The sequence below is a fragment of the Phocoena phocoena genome, chromosome 2 (genome assembly GCF_963924675.1).
Source record: "Phocoena phocoena chromosome 2, mPhoPho1.1, whole genome shotgun sequence".
In the NCBI taxonomy this organism is placed as follows: domain Eukaryota; kingdom Metazoa; phylum Chordata; class Mammalia; order Artiodactyla; family Phocoenidae; genus Phocoena; species Phocoena phocoena.
Window position 1 is genome coordinate 33927951 of NC_089220.1, and position 17239 is coordinate 33945189.

The 17239-nt window shown below is 46.0% G+C and overlaps 2 protein-coding genes across 2 annotated transcripts in view; one reads left to right on the forward strand and one right to left on the reverse strand.

The window, feature by feature from the left end:
* Positions 1 to 388: 388 nt before the first annotated feature.
* On the forward strand, positions 389 to 8720 carry PIGH (phosphatidylinositol glycan anchor biosynthesis class H). Its single transcript, XM_065872387.1, has 4 exons — positions 389 to 651; positions 4907 to 5116; positions 5569 to 5652; positions 8063 to 8720. Exons 1-4 carry the CDS (start codon positions 472 to 474, stop codon positions 8153 to 8155), a joined length of 567 nt encoding a protein of 188 aa, XP_065728459.1. The 5' UTR covers positions 389 to 471; the 3' UTR covers positions 8156 to 8720.
* A 2063-nt stretch (positions 8721 to 10783) lies between these two features.
* The window catches only part of PLEKHH1 (pleckstrin homology, MyTH4 and FERM domain containing H1), a 42407-nt gene continuing 35951 nt past the window's right edge, over positions 10784 to 17239 (reverse strand). Inside the window, exons 22-28 of the mRNA XM_065872112.1 lie at positions 16626 to 16726; positions 15489 to 15630; positions 14202 to 14344; positions 13955 to 14084; positions 12325 to 12411; positions 11882 to 12028; positions 10784 to 10945 (exon numbers count right to left, since the gene is read on the reverse strand). Of these exons, the coding sequence (XP_065728184.1) occupies positions 10784 to 10945; positions 11882 to 12028; positions 12325 to 12411; positions 13955 to 14084; positions 14202 to 14344; positions 15489 to 15630; positions 16626 to 16726 (912 nt within the window). The remainder of the gene's footprint in view (positions 10946 to 11881; positions 12029 to 12324; positions 12412 to 13954; positions 14085 to 14201; positions 14345 to 15488; positions 15631 to 16625; positions 16727 to 17239) is intronic.

Sequence of the window (17239 nt, forward strand, 5' to 3'; positions counted from 1 at the left end):
CCAGAGCATACCGAGACCAGTCTTGGCTCCTTATCCTTGGGGCTCTGATGTCTTTCCCCAGAGACTTTCCTTACTTGCCCATTGAATGTCCCCAAGCAGCCCCTGCACTTAAAACTAGCTGGCACCGGAATGAAAGAATGAATGAATGAATGAGTGAAATGAACGAATACCTGCGGACTGCCTCCTTGGGGCGTACTCTGGCTTGGAAATCAAACTCAGTTTGTAGAGCGAAAGCACGTTAATAGCGGTTTTAATCTGTCCGCTCAGACGTTGGCCCCCCACGAATCTCTGAAGGTCCGAGCGTGGAAAACCCAGAGAGCCTTGGCTGCTGTCGGCGCGAAACTGCGGCTGCGCGCAGCCTGGGGCGGGGCGTGGCCAACGCCGATGCGGGAAGTGAGTCCAGAGCCGGCGAGAGGACGCTGGAGGGCGCGCTAGAGCGGCGCGGCCCGGCCTGGTGTGGGCGAGCCGGCCATGGAGGACGAGCAGAGCTTCTCAGATATTTGCGGCGGCCGCCTGGCCCTGCAGCGCCGCTTCTACTCCCCTTCCTGCCTGGAGTTCAGCCTCAGCTGCCCTCGGATCACCTTGCGCTCGCTCACCGCTGTCACCTGCACCGTGTGGCTAGCGGCCTACGGACTCTTCACACTCTGCGAGGTAAGGCCTGCCGGCCTCTTCCCGCGATCTGAGTCGGGGTCTCGGGTTTGGAAGGCTCATTGGGGCCTTAGGGTCGAGCCCAGACCTCTCGCCGGACCCTCCTGCGATCGTAGGGCCTGGAGGGCGGAAACTCGCTGGTTCTGGGGACGCCATTCCGCTGCTGGACAGCTCTGTTCCTTACGTTTAGTGAAGTTTCTGCTCCTGTACTTTATCCCCCTCCTGGGTCGCTGCTCTGCTCCGTGGTTCCACCCAGCATACATCTAGCCCTTGCAGGACAGCCTAAAACTTTAAGTTCCATGTGCTCTCTGTAGTACATGCTCGTAGTAATTCAGTTCCAAGGTCCTCATCCATAACTTTAACCCCTCAGAGGAATCACTGCTAACAATACCTTTTACAGTCTTCTAGAAACTGTCTTTGCCTCCATAAATCACAAGAATTGTGTGCAAGTTAATTGTTTGATAGTTCTTCCTAATCTCTCTTTTTCAAGGCAATCTAACCGCCCCCCTCCCCCAAATCCCTTACCCAACTTCAAGTATTTTCTAAAGAATTGTGAAATTACGGAGAGGAGTGGTTTCTGTGCTCAATTTCCAGACTCATTCCTATTTTCTGAGCCTCAGTTTTCACATCTCTAAAATGGAATTAATATCTGCCACACCAACTTCACAGCATTGTGAGGGTCACATGTAGTAGCATTGTGACAGCCCTAAAATAAAAGGAGTCATCCTAATTGCCCTTTTCAGGATGAATTTAGTTTCATATTTAGTGTCCTGTGTGGACTATATTATTTCGGGAGTGGTCTGACCAGAGCTGAAATACAGCAAGGCTATTTATTTCTATAATTTGGGTATTATTTTCAATACTGCATCCATTTGCTTTTTTTGCCATTGGAGCATATTTCAGAGCATGGTAATTTAGTAGTATAGATATATGCAAAATATATGCCCTAAGTTATACCAAATTGTATCTAAAAGTTTGTTCATAAGTCAATCAAAATGGTTAAGTTGCCAAGACAGTCCTTCCTCCTCCCCCCAGAAAGATTTCGTATATAAAATAGTTGAATATCAATACTAGCCTGAGCTCTGGTCAGGTAGTCATGTGAGGAGGAGGGAACAGGTATTTATTAAATGCCCACTGAGTGCCAACTGCTTTACTGAATGCCTCATCTCAACCTTAGAAGAAAACCAAGACTCAGAAAGAGTAATAACTTATCCGAAGTGATAAAGCTAGTAAATGGCATACTGGGGCTTCAAACCCAGGGCTGTCTGACTCTGAAACCATTATTTTCCCACTATACTATGATGTCTCCTCATTGCGGGGGGGCTTGCTTAGGCAAAATTTTTAAATAGAAGTTTGTGTTTACGCCAGCTCCCTTTTGTACTCACCTCTCTCATCCTGGTATATCCCACTTACCCTCAACAAATGTCCAGGGCTCGGTAACCTTATCTTCCTTTAAACTCCACTGCAACACTTCTTAAGGGCTCTGTGTACCAAAATTTCTTATCTTTCTTCCTATTCAAAACTACTAATTACTGAATCTCAGCTAGGATGAGAAGAAATCTGATGAAGGAATTCATTAAAACATGTGGCTAAACTTCAACCCAAAACGAATATTGAACTGTTAGATAGAATTTCAGAAAGAAAAATGAAGTATAAAAAATGCAGGGGTAATGAAGTTTTGGGCAGGGATTACTTTATAGAAAAGCTGATATGGATCAAATCCCCTAAGTATATACTGTTCTTCATCCCTTCTTTCCTCCCAGTTTTTGAATTCACAGTTCTATTAGAATTCTAGGTTTTTACCTTACTTATTCCAACCTGGAATGTCCTTCCCCCTTCCTTTTCTCAGCTGAGTATATTTGTCAATAACCACCACCTCCTCTGCACCAGTTAAATCCTGCTTCCTTGGAAGTCTTCATAGGATATTCCTGTGTGCTTTAATGTCTCTCTTTCTGGCTTTCTCTCTCTTTTTAATCCTGTCTTTTAATCCTTTTAATCCTGTCTTAGTCACTTCTAGTCAGAATCATAGTATTCTCCAAAAGTATTTTATATATGTTAATCTTGCCTCTAATAAATCTGTAAGGGCCAGAACTGAATTTTCTCTCTCTATTCTTCCATAATGCTTATTCAGTTCACACTATGTACAAGACACTGTACTAGATAGTAGACATTTAATTAGCTCAAAGTAGATATTTCTGGGTCATCAGAGACCCAGCACATAGATTTCTCCATCCTTCATTTGTTAATCAACAAGTAATTTCCTAGCACAGAGGTCAGCAAACTTTTTTTTTTTTTTTTTTTGCGGTACGCGGGCCTCTCACTGTTGTGGCCCCTCCCATCGCGGAGCACAGGCTCCGGACGCGCAGGCTCAGCGGCCATGGTTCTCGGGCCCCGCCACTCCGCGGCATGTGGGATCTTCCCGGACCGGGGCACGAACCCGCATCCCCTGCATCGGCAGGCGGACTCTCAATCACTGCGCCACCAGGGAAGCCCAGCAAACTTTTTTTTTAAAAGGTCGAATAGTAAATATTTTAGGCTTTCAGGTCTCTGTCTCAGATTCTTCTGTTTCTTTTTCTCTCTTTTTATCAACCCTTTAAAAAACGTAAAAAACATTCTTAGCTTAAGGTGGACCAGACAAACACATATCACAGGCCCAAATAGTTTTCAGACTCCTGATCTAACAGTTAACTATGTGTTATGTAGAAAGAAGTCGAAAGGTACCTTCAAGGAAAACCAGAGCTGGTCAGTAGTTAAAGCAGTAAACACAGATTTTATTCAGAAACTATTGCAATGGGAGAAAAGAGACTTAAGTATTGAATTGGGCTCAATTCTAAATATAGCAGGGATCAGTGGAAATGTGTAGCTAAGGAGCAGGGTCAGGGGTCAGTGGATGGAAAATTACTAAAAAGAAACATCAGGGGTAAAGGGGGATTCTGGGTAAATTGATTTGACAGGATTCTGGCTGAAGGCAGGCCACGGTGATTAGATACCAAGGGTGAGGGTCTTCTTTAAACTCAGCAAGATTCTTGCTACAACTTGTTGGACAATGCAGGCCCAACAAGAATGGACACCAAGGTCCAGCACTTAGAAGAGCTTGACTAGAGTTAGGTCAAAGAGGGTATCTTGTCAGTAACAAAAATTAATAAAACACTTCCTATGCTCAAGGAATGACAGTCGTAAATTAGTGAGTCTCTTGATTCTAGATCATCAATGATTTTTTTCCTGTGTCATCCTTCTAAATAGCTTTTTGGAAAAAAAGGAAAACAGTGCCACATGAAAGAAACATACCTTGATAGAAAAACACATTTCAACTTCAGAAATGTTAAAAGGTTGTAGATGTGTCTTAGAATCAAAGAAGTAAATACCATTTTGGGGGCCCTTAACACATCAGTCATTTCATCTAGTCAGTCAGCCTTAACACATGAGTCAGTCACAACCCAAAACAACTAAAAGAGCCCTAAATAGTAAGATCTTTATTATTTAACAAAACAAGAAGTCAGGGCGAAGGAGGGCTCTAGAGGGCTTAAGAGGCTCTGTTGATTTTACTTTTTTCATCTTACTGCTCTTCCGCCCTTGATGTACTCTACCTGTCCTCAGCCTAGCTTTCCACATGGTTTGGCAGAGGCCACGTAGTTGGTTTTCAGGCATCAAAACCTCAGGATGAAGGGGCCTTCTCTTCCTTAGATCTCTTTTTTGAGATGGACTTAGTTTTCCAGAAACCCCTCCAGCCGACTTCTCCTCACATCTCATTGGCTAGAGTTGTGTCATAGACCCATTTCTGAACCAATCATTGGCAGGAGTGGGAACCAATCATGATTGCCTCCAACCTCTATTAGGAAGGAGGAGCGGCTGTTGAGTATTATCTGCTACACTGTGCTAAGCATTTTATTACTCTCCAGTCCGCGATTTTCCTACATATCTTACTGATGGAGCATGAGAAGAGAAGATCTGAGTCCTTAAGTTGCAATTTTGGAAGAAAAATCTCTGAAAGCGGTGTGATGGGTATTTTGCTGATGGAGGTTCACCTCCCTGAGACCTATCCATTTGTTGTCTGGATGTATTTTATCATATGCTTTCGTAGCACTACAGAGCCCAAGTAAAAGTAGTTTCCTCTTCCTCCGTGCACGTTCTTCCCATCTGTTCACCTCACAACAGAACAGGCTTTTTTCCACCTTGCCTAGAGTTGACTTATTAAATAGCAGAGCTACATGTGGAGGACCACTTGGTAACCTTACCGCCTGTGTCTGGCTCTCTTCAGAACAGCATGATCCTCTCTGCTGCCATCTTCATCACTCTCTTAGGCCTGCTTGGTTACCTCCATTTTGTGAAGATTGATCACGAGACTCTGTTAATCATTGATTCCCTTGGCATCCAGATGACCTCATCCTACGCCTCTGGCAAAGAAAGCACCACCTTCATTGAGATGGGCCAGGTGAACGATGTTGTCATTAATGAGGCTATTTACATGGTAAGTATTTAAGTCCTTACAGGCCTCTCTGGATGAGGCAGCCCATGGGGTATGCCTGGATCTAAACTGAGTCTTAATAGGTAACGTAACTGATGTCACAGAATTAAACTTGACGGCTCTCTGTTCCAGTACCTGTAGTGTTTTCTTTTTGGCTGACATGTCCTTAAGCCATAAAAGTGAAACTTGTATGGAAAACATACGTCCTTTATTTTTAAAGAGATACTATAGGTTTTTATGGATAGGGAGTCAGCATTTCATCTTTATTTTCTAGCCCTGCTTCAAAGTCATCTCTGCTTGTTGTTTTGTCTTTTTTAATCTAAAGAATGAGAATATACTTCTCTCTCACTTCAAATGCATTCTTTTTCAAGTGTATGAAAAAGTTTTAAGCCTTCCCTTGAGAAAGAAAACTGAATTTTACTTAGATCTCTGCTATTTGGTTTATTTTCTTACAGCAGAAGGTGATTTACTACCTCTGCATTTTATTGAAGGATCCAGTGGAACCACATGGGATATCCCAAGTAGTACCTCTCTTCCAGGTGAGCATAGAATACTTGTTTCTTTTGCAAAGAAATCCTCTACCTTTCCCCTCCTGTCTGCATATCCACGGCTTCTCATGTTCAGTAGGAATGTGAACTTCTGTTGTCAAGAGTATTTGAGGATACCTGAGGGGTATTTTTACTGAGAATTAGGATTTTAGTTATTTCAGAAATTCCTTTCTGAGGCAAATAAGACTTTCAGAAATATTATGAATTTATACAAATTTTAGAGATAAAAACATATATATAGCAACTTCTGCCTGTAGGTCATCATTCATCTGCTCTGACTCCGTCAGTCTGCCAATACGCGATTTTACATAGATGCTATTGATCTATACAGACTTTTATACACTATTTTGTGTCTTGTTTTTATATATATATAAATTTATTTATCTATCTATTTATTTATTTATGGCTGAGTTGGGTCTTCGTTGCTGTGCGTGGGCTTTCTCTAGTTGCGGTGAGCAGGGGCTACTCTTCATTGCGGTGCGTGGGCTTCTCATTGTTGTGGCTTCTCTTGTTGCGGAGCACGGGCTCTAGGCGCACAGGCTTCAGTAGTTGTGGCACGTGGGCTCAGTAGTTGTGGCTTGCAGGCTCTAGAGCTCAGGCTCAATAGCTGTGGCGCACGGGCTTAGTTGCTCCGCGGCATGTGGGATCTTCCCGGGCCAGGGCTCAAACCTGTGTCCCTTGCATTGGTAGGCAGATTCTCAACCACTGCGCCACCAGGGAAGCCCCCTTGCTTTTTTTTTTTTTTTTTTTTGCGGTACGCGGGCCTCTCGCTATTGTGGCCTCTCCCGTTGCGGAGCACAGGCTCCGGACGCGCAGGCTCAGCGGCCATGGCTCACGGGCCCAGCCGCTCCGCGGCATGTGGGATCTTCCCGGACCGGGGCACGAACCCGTGTCCCCTGCATCGGCAGGCGGACTCTCAACCACTGCGCCACCAGGGAAGCCCCCCCTTGCTTTTTTAATATACGTATTTTCATGCATTTACAAAGGCCATTATACTTATTATTTTAAATAATTATATCATGTCAAATATCAGTTTATTTAGCTACCTCATTTACTAGCTTTTGAAATCATGTTCAGACTATTTTTTGTTTTTTTTTTACAAAAAAACACTTATACAAAGACGCAGACCTACTAGAGAATGGACTTGAGGATACGGGGAGGGGGAAGGGTAAGCTGGGACAAAGTGAGAGAGTGGCATGGACATATATACACTACCAAATGTAAAATAGAGAGCTAGAGGGAAGCAGCCGCATAGCACAGGGAGATCAGCTCAATGTTTTGTGACCACCTAGAGGGGTGGGATAGGGAGGGTGGGAGGGAGGGAGATGCAAGAGGGAAGAGATATGGGGACATATGTACATGTATAACTGATTCACTTTGTTATAAAGCAGAAACGAACACACCATTGTACAGCAATTATACCCCAATAAAGATGTTAAAAAATTAAAAAAAACACAAAACTTATACAAACATGATTATAATCAATTATTTTATAGGTATGTAAAGTATTTATGTATGCAGTTAACTCTGCCTCACTGCCCTTCCTTTTTCAAAGGATTTAAGGAAGCTAAGCTAAAATTCTTTTGCATTATAGTTCAAAATTATTTTATTAAAGCTTATGAATAGTTTCATAGATTTTAATCATGTTTGAGATTTGGCTCCAGAGATTGGACAACTTTACTATACTTTTGCGAATTTGTACTTGTTTTCCTGTAGTCTTGGCTAACAGTGGGTTTAGCTATTTTTTAGTTTAGTATGTAGGGAAAGGAATTTAGAGTTATTAAATTTGTGTCTCTTTAAATGACAAAGAGACTTTTCATATTTCCTTGTAAGTACTACCTATCAGTATTTTCTGTTTTAAACTATCCATCTCCTCTATTAGTCAAGTAGATACTAGATAGTGATTATGCATTGTAACGATTTATATATTTTGGGTAGCAAACTGTTATGAAATATGCTTTCCCCCATATATTTTTCCCATTCTGTGGCTTTTCTTTTCATTTGGTTGTATTATATTTCATTATACAAAATAATTTTCAATATTTACATATTAAACTGCCCTTCCTGTCTCTGGGAACTGCTTCGCAGCTTGTGATACTTCCCAAGAGGGTCTGTCCTTGTTACTCTTCTTGCTTTGTCTTAGGTGGAGGTCGTGAAATTTAGATTAAAAACTGTCTTTCGAGTTCCTGCTTCCACAGTTCACAGGCTGGGATGTGGGCCTGGTTAGGGATTCTTCCTAGCAAAATGCTGTGAGGCCTGAACTTCTGCCTCTCTGAAGCCTACACCTGTACCATTTAGACCCCCCTGGTCGTGGGTGAGAGCTTGAGGTTGCACATGGACACAATACCACTAAGCACTTTACGTTCATCTTGTCTCTGCATTTCTCCCCTTTGGAATTCAGAGTGCCAAGCCCCGGCTGGACTGCTTGATTGAAGTGTACAGAAGCTGCCAGGACATCCTGGCACACCAGAAAGCCACATCAACGAGCCTGTGAGTCCCAGCATTTAGAAGGCCAGTATTGTTTTCCAGAGGAGATGACTCCTAAGCCACAGTGGCTGGTTTATTTTCTGTATTTTAAACCATCAAGTGGGCACAGTCCTAGGAACCAGTATGGATGCGGTGGATCTCAGAGCCGTAGAGCAGGTGCCTGGAAGCCTAACTTACTGTGTGATGTTGAGCAAAGTATTTATGTGTATTTTAGTGTTCCCCTTGTAAGATTTCGTTTACCACCTGAGGGGAGACCTCGAAACAGTATGTCAGGAGTAATGTTGACGAAGAGCACTTTGTGATATTCCTAAGCACGTTCAAGTTTACTTTTTGTTGAAATTTGTAGAGCAAGACGATGGGAAACTGACATCAGATCTCTTGAGAAAGATAATTTTCAACTGCACAGTACCCCTGTAGAAAAGCTAAGAGGAAAAGCAAGCCCTTCAGGGGCTGGTCAGTAGGAAGAAATGTCCTACAAAAGACTACTCTCTGTCCACTTAGCTCCTGTGTTCTGTACAGGGTTAATTTATGATGATTCTCTTAATAAACAGATCTCCTTCCAAAACATACACAATTGCTTGGTTCAGACAGCTGCTTTTTATTGACAAACACGACCATGGCATTTCAGTCACGGGTGTCTAGCACATTAATACTCTTGTTACTCAGCATTGTCTATGGTTTCAAAAACTTCTTTTGCCAAGAGAGGTGAGATAAAAGGCCAGACAGAAATTTGACTTTGGTTCCCAGACATGTTAAAGAAGGATAAACATACACACTGTAGAAGCCTTTGTTTATGAGGCAGTTTCTTCTATATAAAATTAATAAACTAAGGGAGGATTCCTGAAGGGTTGGGAAGAAGACAGGGTGGGGGAAATAGCTTGACCCCCAAATTCAATATGAACACAGCTCCATTCTTGCTTTTCCTTTGGGATTTTTTTTTTTTTTTTAACTCCTGGCTAGATGATAATTCCTTATTTGCCTTAGACACACTCAAGATATTACAAAACCAGAGCTGTAACTTCTGCTTTTTACACCAGCCCTGGAGGGGTTATTCAGGAGCCTGTGGGACATGGGACCTGTGACTTGTTCGAGGTAGAAATGTCTCAGCTAAATCCCAAATGCTGGGGGAAAGGCAGGAACAGAAATGGGAGGCAGCTGTAAGATTGCCAGCCTGGCAAAGTCAAGTTCCTTTAAAAAAGGTAGACACTCTGATGTGCTGCTTTTTTCATCATGCTTGTCAGTTTAATGGGTGAGAGAGGGGAAGCTTACAGCAGCTGAGGTTCAGATAAACTAGTTCCAGCCTTGCAGTTTTCACAGTGTGCAACACACACACACTTCGCTGCGGTTAAAGGCTTGGTTCTTGGATGCTATTGCTAAACCCATATAGTCTGTTTGGCACTTTATCGAAAAATGATAAGACTGCCGTAGAGCTATGAAATAAAAGTTTCCTCAATGTTGGAAAATCAGAGTATAAATGAACTCTTTCGTCTTTTTTTTTTTTTTTTTTTTTTTTCCTGTTAAGGGAGGGCGGAGACAAGATCATCTCTGCATCCAACAGAAGGTCTCACTCGGGGATGGGGGCATATTGGCATCGTCAGGAAGACAAAAGGTGAAAGGTACTTTCAACTGATGCTCTCAGGCTAGGACAGATAACGCATATGTGCGTCTGCCCACAAACATTCCTAGCGCAAGTTCGCCAGAAGTCTTAAGGAGCAAATCCAGGCCCACGAGCCTGCAGGGGTGTCTTCTGTTTCTGACTCATCTTTGGTGGCCTCACAGAGCAGCAAAAAGCAGAATGCATTTGCTTAGTTTTTCAAAGAGCAGGGGGACAAGCGGCGACCACCTTCTCCTACAGTAGTAAGCACAGCCTTCACTGAGCCCTGTCCAGTTGTTAAAATGAGACAGGGAGAGGTCAGGTTGGACCTAGCCCCTGCCCTTGCCTGTACCCAGTTGGGCTGACAGTCCAGTATGAGGGAGAACAGCTTCAGTCTCAGGGGAATAGCACCTTGTCCTGCAGAGACAGGTGCCACTGCCCCAGAAGGGCACCGCCAATGCCTCCTCGTTCGCACCAGGGGAAGGGGAAAGGTGAGTCTCCTCCTTTTTCTCCAGCCCTGCCAACACCTTTCCCATATGGGAAAGGAAGTCCAGTCTTAGTGAGTTCTAAGCTTTTGTTGGAGTTCAGGGGAATTGGAAATTCTAGTCCTCCCCTGTTCAGGGATGTCGGGAAAACTTCAAGTATAAACCCCTGCATGAGGACCGTACACAACATAAACATATTAGTCTCCCTGAGAGTAGCAGTGCAGGAAATTCCGACTTACAGCACTGATGCCCTCAGTAACCAGTAACAGTGGGCCATCCCTATCTGTGTCTAGAATTGGGCAGCATCCAGAGCTCAGTATTCTTATGAAAACAGTGGTTTTTATACTGGGTCTGGATTTTTAAAGGTTGGCCCTGAAACATTATAAGGCACCTAGAGAGTAAAGGCTTCATGGACACTGAAATACACATTTCACAGAACAACTGGGGCAGGCTGCAGGGGGCTGTTAGACCCATCACAGTAGTATCGCACCCAAGAATACATCTCTCTAATCCCAGAGGCACCAGGTGGTGGTGGGGAAAGGGGTAGGAGGAATATTCACAGCAACGTTGGCCCCTTGGCAGCACATGGAACAGAAGCAAAGAGCTGTCGTCCATCCAGTTCCCATGGCTGGCAGGCAGCAGGCGGGTTGGGGGGTGGGTCCACGGTTGTGGAGCAGTGGTTCATGTAGCTAGCCATGATGAAGGTCACCTCTGCAATCTAAGGAGAGAAAGAGAAACAAAGGAATTGAACACTGGCTTTGGCTTGAATCCTGACTCTCGCATTCACTAGCTGTTGCACTGGTTATATAAGCTTCCTGGGCTTCAGTTTGTCCCTTAAGTTAAAATACCCACACGGGAGGAAATGTCCAAAGGGGATGGTTCCTGTGAGGCTCAGAGGCTTTGTGAAATAGGCGTCTGGAGGTCCTGAGGTGCCCAGTATCTCCTGAGGACAGGAGGACCAACATTCCGCCCTGGCTGTCTCCAAGACAAGGCAAGGCAGCCTCCCTGGAGGAAAGGCTCTGTATAGCCTCTCCTTTGGCAGGGACAGTATTGAAAGGAGGAGGTGGTTTGGCGAACTCCAGCTTTAGGGTTAAAACAACAGGGTTTCCAGTTGCTCAGAAGGGAGCCAGGAACTATAAATCAGAACTTTGGTTTCAGAGTCTCTGCAATTGTTATTTTTTGCATCAACATTTCCTGTACTGAGTAGGAACAAGGCCCTTAAAGTGAACAGTTCCTAGGACCTTCTTCAAGACCCCAGGGAAGGGGGAGCATGTTCGGAGTGTCCCACTTGTGACTAGGGCCGGGACAGCAGAGCCCAAGGCAAGAACACTTGGGCCTGCTGCAAGGACGACAGCAGCAAGAAGGCCCCCACTCAAGCCTGTCCGGTGCTATGGCTGACAGAACAGAGGAAGGTAACGTGAGGAGCGCAGAGTAGCTGGACCAGAGTGAGCTCCCTCTCCCGCCAGCCCCCCCACCTGCCAGCTCAGCAGAGACGCCACCTGAACCCTCTGGGGTACTGATGATAGGGCCAAAAGTTTCATTTGGGGCAGGGCCCTTCTAGAGTACTGTCATAACCCCAGTTTCCTTTCTAAGCTCCGAGCCCATCTCATCAGACCACAGCAGGGTAAAATGTTTTAGCAGCTTTCAGACCCACCTTGGGAGCAGCCATCCGGAAGATCAGCTTCTCAATGTGGCCTTTTCCAGAGCTCTGGTCTGAAATGGATCTAATCACAAGCATGAAGTCATCCCGGCAGCCACCAAAGGTCATCACTGAAGAGTAGGGATAAGTGACGTGCACTTGCTGTGGGGAAAGATCCAGTTAGTTCTGGAAAAACTTTCCACCTGCCTCCTGAGCTAGGAGCCAGCATGCCCGGTCTCTTCCAGACCAGGAAGGGAGAAGTCCGAAGTGGTCACACTTTGGAGATCTACATTTTGAATGTCTACAAGCTGTGTCTAGACTAGAGGACAGCAGTACTTGGGCAGGGGGTGGGGGAAGGAAAACCATGGTCACTTAGCTCAGCCCTTTGAGTCCAGAGAGGAGAAAAGATACTGTCAGGAGAAGGAGGGGTCAGGAAGCCAGCCCTCATCCTCCCGTACCATGGTGTTGTGGTCCAGGATGCTGACACCATCCTCATTCACCGCAATCCACACCAGAGTGTTCTCCTTGGAAGACAGCTGTGCAGGCTGGGGGAACAGGAAAATCCCATCAGACATCCACCGCTAAGGATTCTGAACCACTAGAGCTTTCTGAGGAAGAAGGCACATCCAGGGATCTGCTAGGCAGTGATTTCCAACTTTTTTCTTTTGGAAAACATAGAAGATGGTATTTGTATAGCATGCTGGAGTAAACAGGCTGCACGTGGCAGGAGGCACCTGGCTTGGGGCTCTGGCCACCTACTAACAACCCCGAGTATCACTTTCTTGTAGTACCTATAGCCCATCCTGCCACGGTACAGAACACAGTACACTTTGTTCCTGTTCCAGAACAGAGGCCAGCCCCGGCTGTTCTGTCACAGGCATGGAGAACAGGCTGTTTTTTCCTGGCTCTCAGAAACTGACAGCATTCCACCCACAGGCCCTCCTAAGTGCAGGCTGCATCCTGCTTCAACCAATTTCCTGGGGACTGTAAAATAATTAGGAAAACAATAATGCAAGGGCTTTAGGCCCTACCAGGGAGAAAAATGACTATTGGTGGATAAGTCCTAGAATGGCTAATTTTCACTGCCAGGGCTGCAGTAGGCCAATCTAGATTTCCTGTCTCTTCTACCCTGGGGAGGCTGGGGAGAGAGATGGACATGTCCCTTTTTTCAGGAGCTTCTCCCAACCTTCCAGACTAAGTGGGCCCCCATGTTATATGCCTTTATAACACCCCTGTACTTTTCAAAACTTCATGGCACTTGTGACAGCTTCTAAAAAAATTATATATATTTTATATATATATATATATATTTAGAAAGAGAGAGTGTATGTGTGAATATTTGATTAGTGTGTACGTCCCCCACTAGATGGGAAGCTCCATGAAGGCGAGGACGTGTCTGATTTGCTCACCTCTTGTCACCTCAGACAACTAGCACAATGCCTGAGATATAGTAGGAGCTCAATAATTCTTTGTTGAATGAATGAATGTCTGTTGTCTAATCTGTATCCTCAGTGAACAGGATCATGATCCAGCTTTGAGGATAGGACACTCTGTGTGATTACGTACAAAGTTTCGTGCACACCAGATACCCAGTGAAGAAAAGTTCCATCTGAAATTACTTTTAGCCACCTGGCCTTCCAGCAGGAGAAATTAACTGGTGCCTGAGTAGTCAGATCCCTCTGTGGCTGCACCAGGTCAGCAGAGATGTATTTGTTTAGGTTACACGTTGTTCTTTCAAACTTTTTTAAAAAATAAAAACATTCTCAAGAGGAACATCATATCAAGTCTGAACTCTGTTGTGGATTAGTTGACCCTATCTTTTTTTTCAAGGGTAGGATTGGGAAAGAAGTCAATAAAGGAAAGTTAAGGATCGCCCAGAAATAACCCTGGCCCGAAAGCAATGAGTCACAACTGCTCTGGACCGGGGAAAGCTGGAGTAGGCAAGAAATGGGTGGAAAGATAGTGACCCCTAGTGGTTGCGGGTGGGCGCTGCAGACTGAACTGGCTCAAACATGACCGAATCCAGGAGAAACTTAGTTCCTGAGGGTGTGGTAACCACTCCTTCGGCTGGAAACCACCCACACTTACCTGAGCAGCAAAGAGCTTAGCACCAAAGAGGGGCCACTTCCGGGCCACTGTCAGGTAGATGCGGATGCACTCAGGAGAGGAGCAGCCTTGCAGTGCTGCCCACTTTGTGGTCAGCTGATCTGCCAGGTGCCTGGTTTAGACGGATGGAGAGAGATGGTGCCATGTTTCTGTTGCAGCTCTGAGGTTTTCCCCAACTCTGCAGCCCATGCCTCCCCACGGTGACTCCCTGCAAAACCTTGCAGCCTACCTCAGCTGTTCCAGGGGGGCCCCGTGTCTGTAGCGCCTTGGGTAGAACCTGTCTAGGACCTGCTGGAGGTGATGCAGAGCCTTGGCAGGGGGTGTGCCCCCAGGTCCTGGCAGGATGGGCTTCTCCAAGTCCCCATACTCTACCTGTGGTAGAAGCACATGGAAGGACAAATCAGGAATTTGGACGTGAATGGGGTTGGGGCCCTGCTAGGAGAGGTGAAATAAACCATTATTTCATCCCTTTATTGGTGAGGTGTGAATGGATGTGAAAAAACACTTCTTGTGTACAGACAGACCCTTTATCTCAAGTTTCACAGACACCAGAGAAACAACCTTAGGGTCCTAGAATATTAGAGATTGTCTAGATCAACTTTCCTTTTGCAGCTGAGGTTAAGTGCCTTATCCAAAGACACAGTTAATTAGTGGCAGACAAGGGAAAACACTATAGAAATTCTGGCTCCTAATCCAAAAATATGGGATACAGGATTGAAGGTGCTACAGATCCTTCAGTAGAGCTGACTGTTCCAAATGTGGCCATTAGAGTCAGATACTTGGCTCAAATCCCAGCTCTGCCATTTACCAGCTCTGAAACCATGATCAAGTTAAACTCTGAGCTTCAGTTTACTCATCTATAAAGCGGGGGTGAGAACTAAATAGGGTACTACATATAAAATGTTTCGCACAGGGCCCTCTACAGCATACTCAATACGTGTTACTATATTAAAGGTCCACTGTTATTATTTCCCCATCCTCTCCAGCATGTAGATCCAGACTCTTTCTTACGGGAACCATGAAGGTATCCCAGATTCCTTTGGCAAGACAGCCTCCTAAAGGTAATAGAAGAGTCAAAGTCTGAATGTGTGTTCCTTTTCCTAGTTCTCATTACAATGTTTGACAGCTGTAAGTACACACTTAACCACATACATTATATGACATACATTATCTAGGAAATTACACTTAGTACAACCCTGTCGGGGCAGGTAGGGAGGTATTTTTGTTTTCGGGATATGAAAAAGGGAACTACAGCACAGACAAGTGAAGTGACTTGGCCAAGATCTCATAGCGGGAAGGTGGCTAGGATTCAAACCCAGGCCCCTGGTTTCCACGCCCAGAGTTCTGCACGTAGCCTGGATCTGCAGTGAGGCACTCTGCTGGGTAAGGAGTCAGCAAGGCCGCCCTCTCTGGCACCTCAGGACCCGCAGAATCTCCTGTTTCAGCCTGTGTGGTGCACTCCACCTGTGAGTCCAAGACGTCTCCTGACCCTCCTGACTCCTAGACAGAACCTTACCTGGGCCATCAGTGCAGCCATCTCCAGAGCCAGCTCCTTGTTGACAGGAAACCTCCCTGCCACTATCTCTCCGCTAGTTTGGGAGGCAAGCAGCAGGCGCTCTCGCTCTGTCTCCCCTTTGACTTGACTCCGAAAGTACAGCCTACAGGGGAGAGAGTGAGAAGCCAGGGCTCAGCTGGGATCCCAAACGGATGAAGCTGTCTCTGCATCTGTTTATCTTGATTTACAAAGAAAGAAAGAAACTACTCTTTTTATACCATCTGTGAGCCTATTTTCCACTGCCTCCAGAAAAACTTAACCAAGCATGACACAGAGCAGATAGAGGGCCATCAGGTCCCATAGCAACAGTAGCATGTGGTCGGTTCTGAATTCACCATTAAGACTTACTAGATTTGGTGAGGGGAATCTGGTACCTGGAATCATAGCTTATTAGGAAACTAAATGAGTTAAGATTCCAAGAGACTAATGGAAATCATCTGCCTGGAGACGTACTGGGATGGAATTTTCTTAGTCAAATTGGTATCTCCTGTATCTCCTGGAACTGGTATATAGGAGCAATTTATTCTTTTTTTTTTTTTTTTTTTTTTTTTTGGTACGCGGGCCTCTCACTGCTGTGGCCTCTCCCGTTGCGGAGCACAGGCTCCAGACGCGCAGGCTCAGCGGCCATGGCTCACAGGCCCAGCCGCTCCGCGGCATGTGGGATCCTCCCGGACCGGGGCACGAACCCGCGTCCCCTGCATCGGCAGGCTGACTCTCAACCACTGCACCACCAGGGAAGCTCCCAGGAGCAATTTATTCTTTAGTCTTAAATATCTAGTGCTCAGACAAAATCTTCCTCTCCTAATGTAACACATGCAGCCACCCGAGGAAGTTGGTCTGTTCGGGGGGCAGGGGTGTGTGTGTGTGTGTGTATGCATGCATGTGTGAGTATGCAGACACAGTACAGGGACGGAGAGCCTGAGCTGTCCAGGGTCTCACAGAGGCCAGCAGAGCCAGCCTGGGCCTCCAGCTACTGACCAGCAGGCAGTGTTATATATCTGGGCGCCCTGCCTGTGCAGGACACGCCTCCAGCTGGGGGAGTGATGAGCTGCACCCCAGCAGCCCTCAGGCTTGGTCCCCCTCAGCGGTGCCCAGGACCTGTTCTTGTACATCAGCTTCACGACACGTGTGCCACCCTCAGACTTTCCGGAGTGCAGCTCTTTCAGGGCTTGTTCCCACTTGGAGATGGCATCGCAGATCTGCATGAGGCAAAAGAGGAAAGTCAGAAAAGCCCCTGATGAAGGGAACAAGGTCCAGTCAGGGCTGGACTCGGGCAGAGCAGCAGGACAGGGTTGAAGGACTGTCCTCCATCAGGAGGCTGACCCGCGGGGCCTCATGCTCCCAGGACCCAGGGTGCCTCACAGACAGAGGTGTAGCTCTGAGCGTGGCATGGGCAGCAAACCATGGAATGCTGCCGCCATTGCCTGGACATCTGAGGGGGCCTCCCAGAGGCTAGGCAGGCCCCAGTTCAAAACCATGGCCCCTCATCACCGGCTCCACTTCCCTCCCACCGACCGCCATTCTCTTCAACAAATATAACCGGAGGCCTACTGTGTAACAAAGCCTTACAGATGCCCGGGCATAGTTTTTCCAGGCAATGGTAAAAGACTATAGGAGCCTTTGTCTTGGCGCCATAAAGAAAGCAGAAACTGCAGCCAAAGCCCTCATCCTCATCAAGTGCTCCAGCACATCCCACAAACACCCAGCATGCC

Bases quoted from the DNA above. Each gene is read 5' to 3' on its own strand.
- PIGH (XM_065872387.1), top strand. From the start codon at position 472: ATGGAGGACGAGCAGAGCTTCTCAGATATTTGCGGCGGCCGCCTGGCC. The intron at 652-4,906 runs GTAAGGCCTGCC...GGCTCTCTTCAG, and splicing joins GACTCTTCACACTCTGCGAG to AACAGCATGATCCTCTCTGC. The intron at 5,117-5,568 runs GTAAGTATTTAA...ATTTTCTTACAG, and splicing joins TTAATGAGGCTATTTACATG to CAGAAGGTGATTTACTACCT.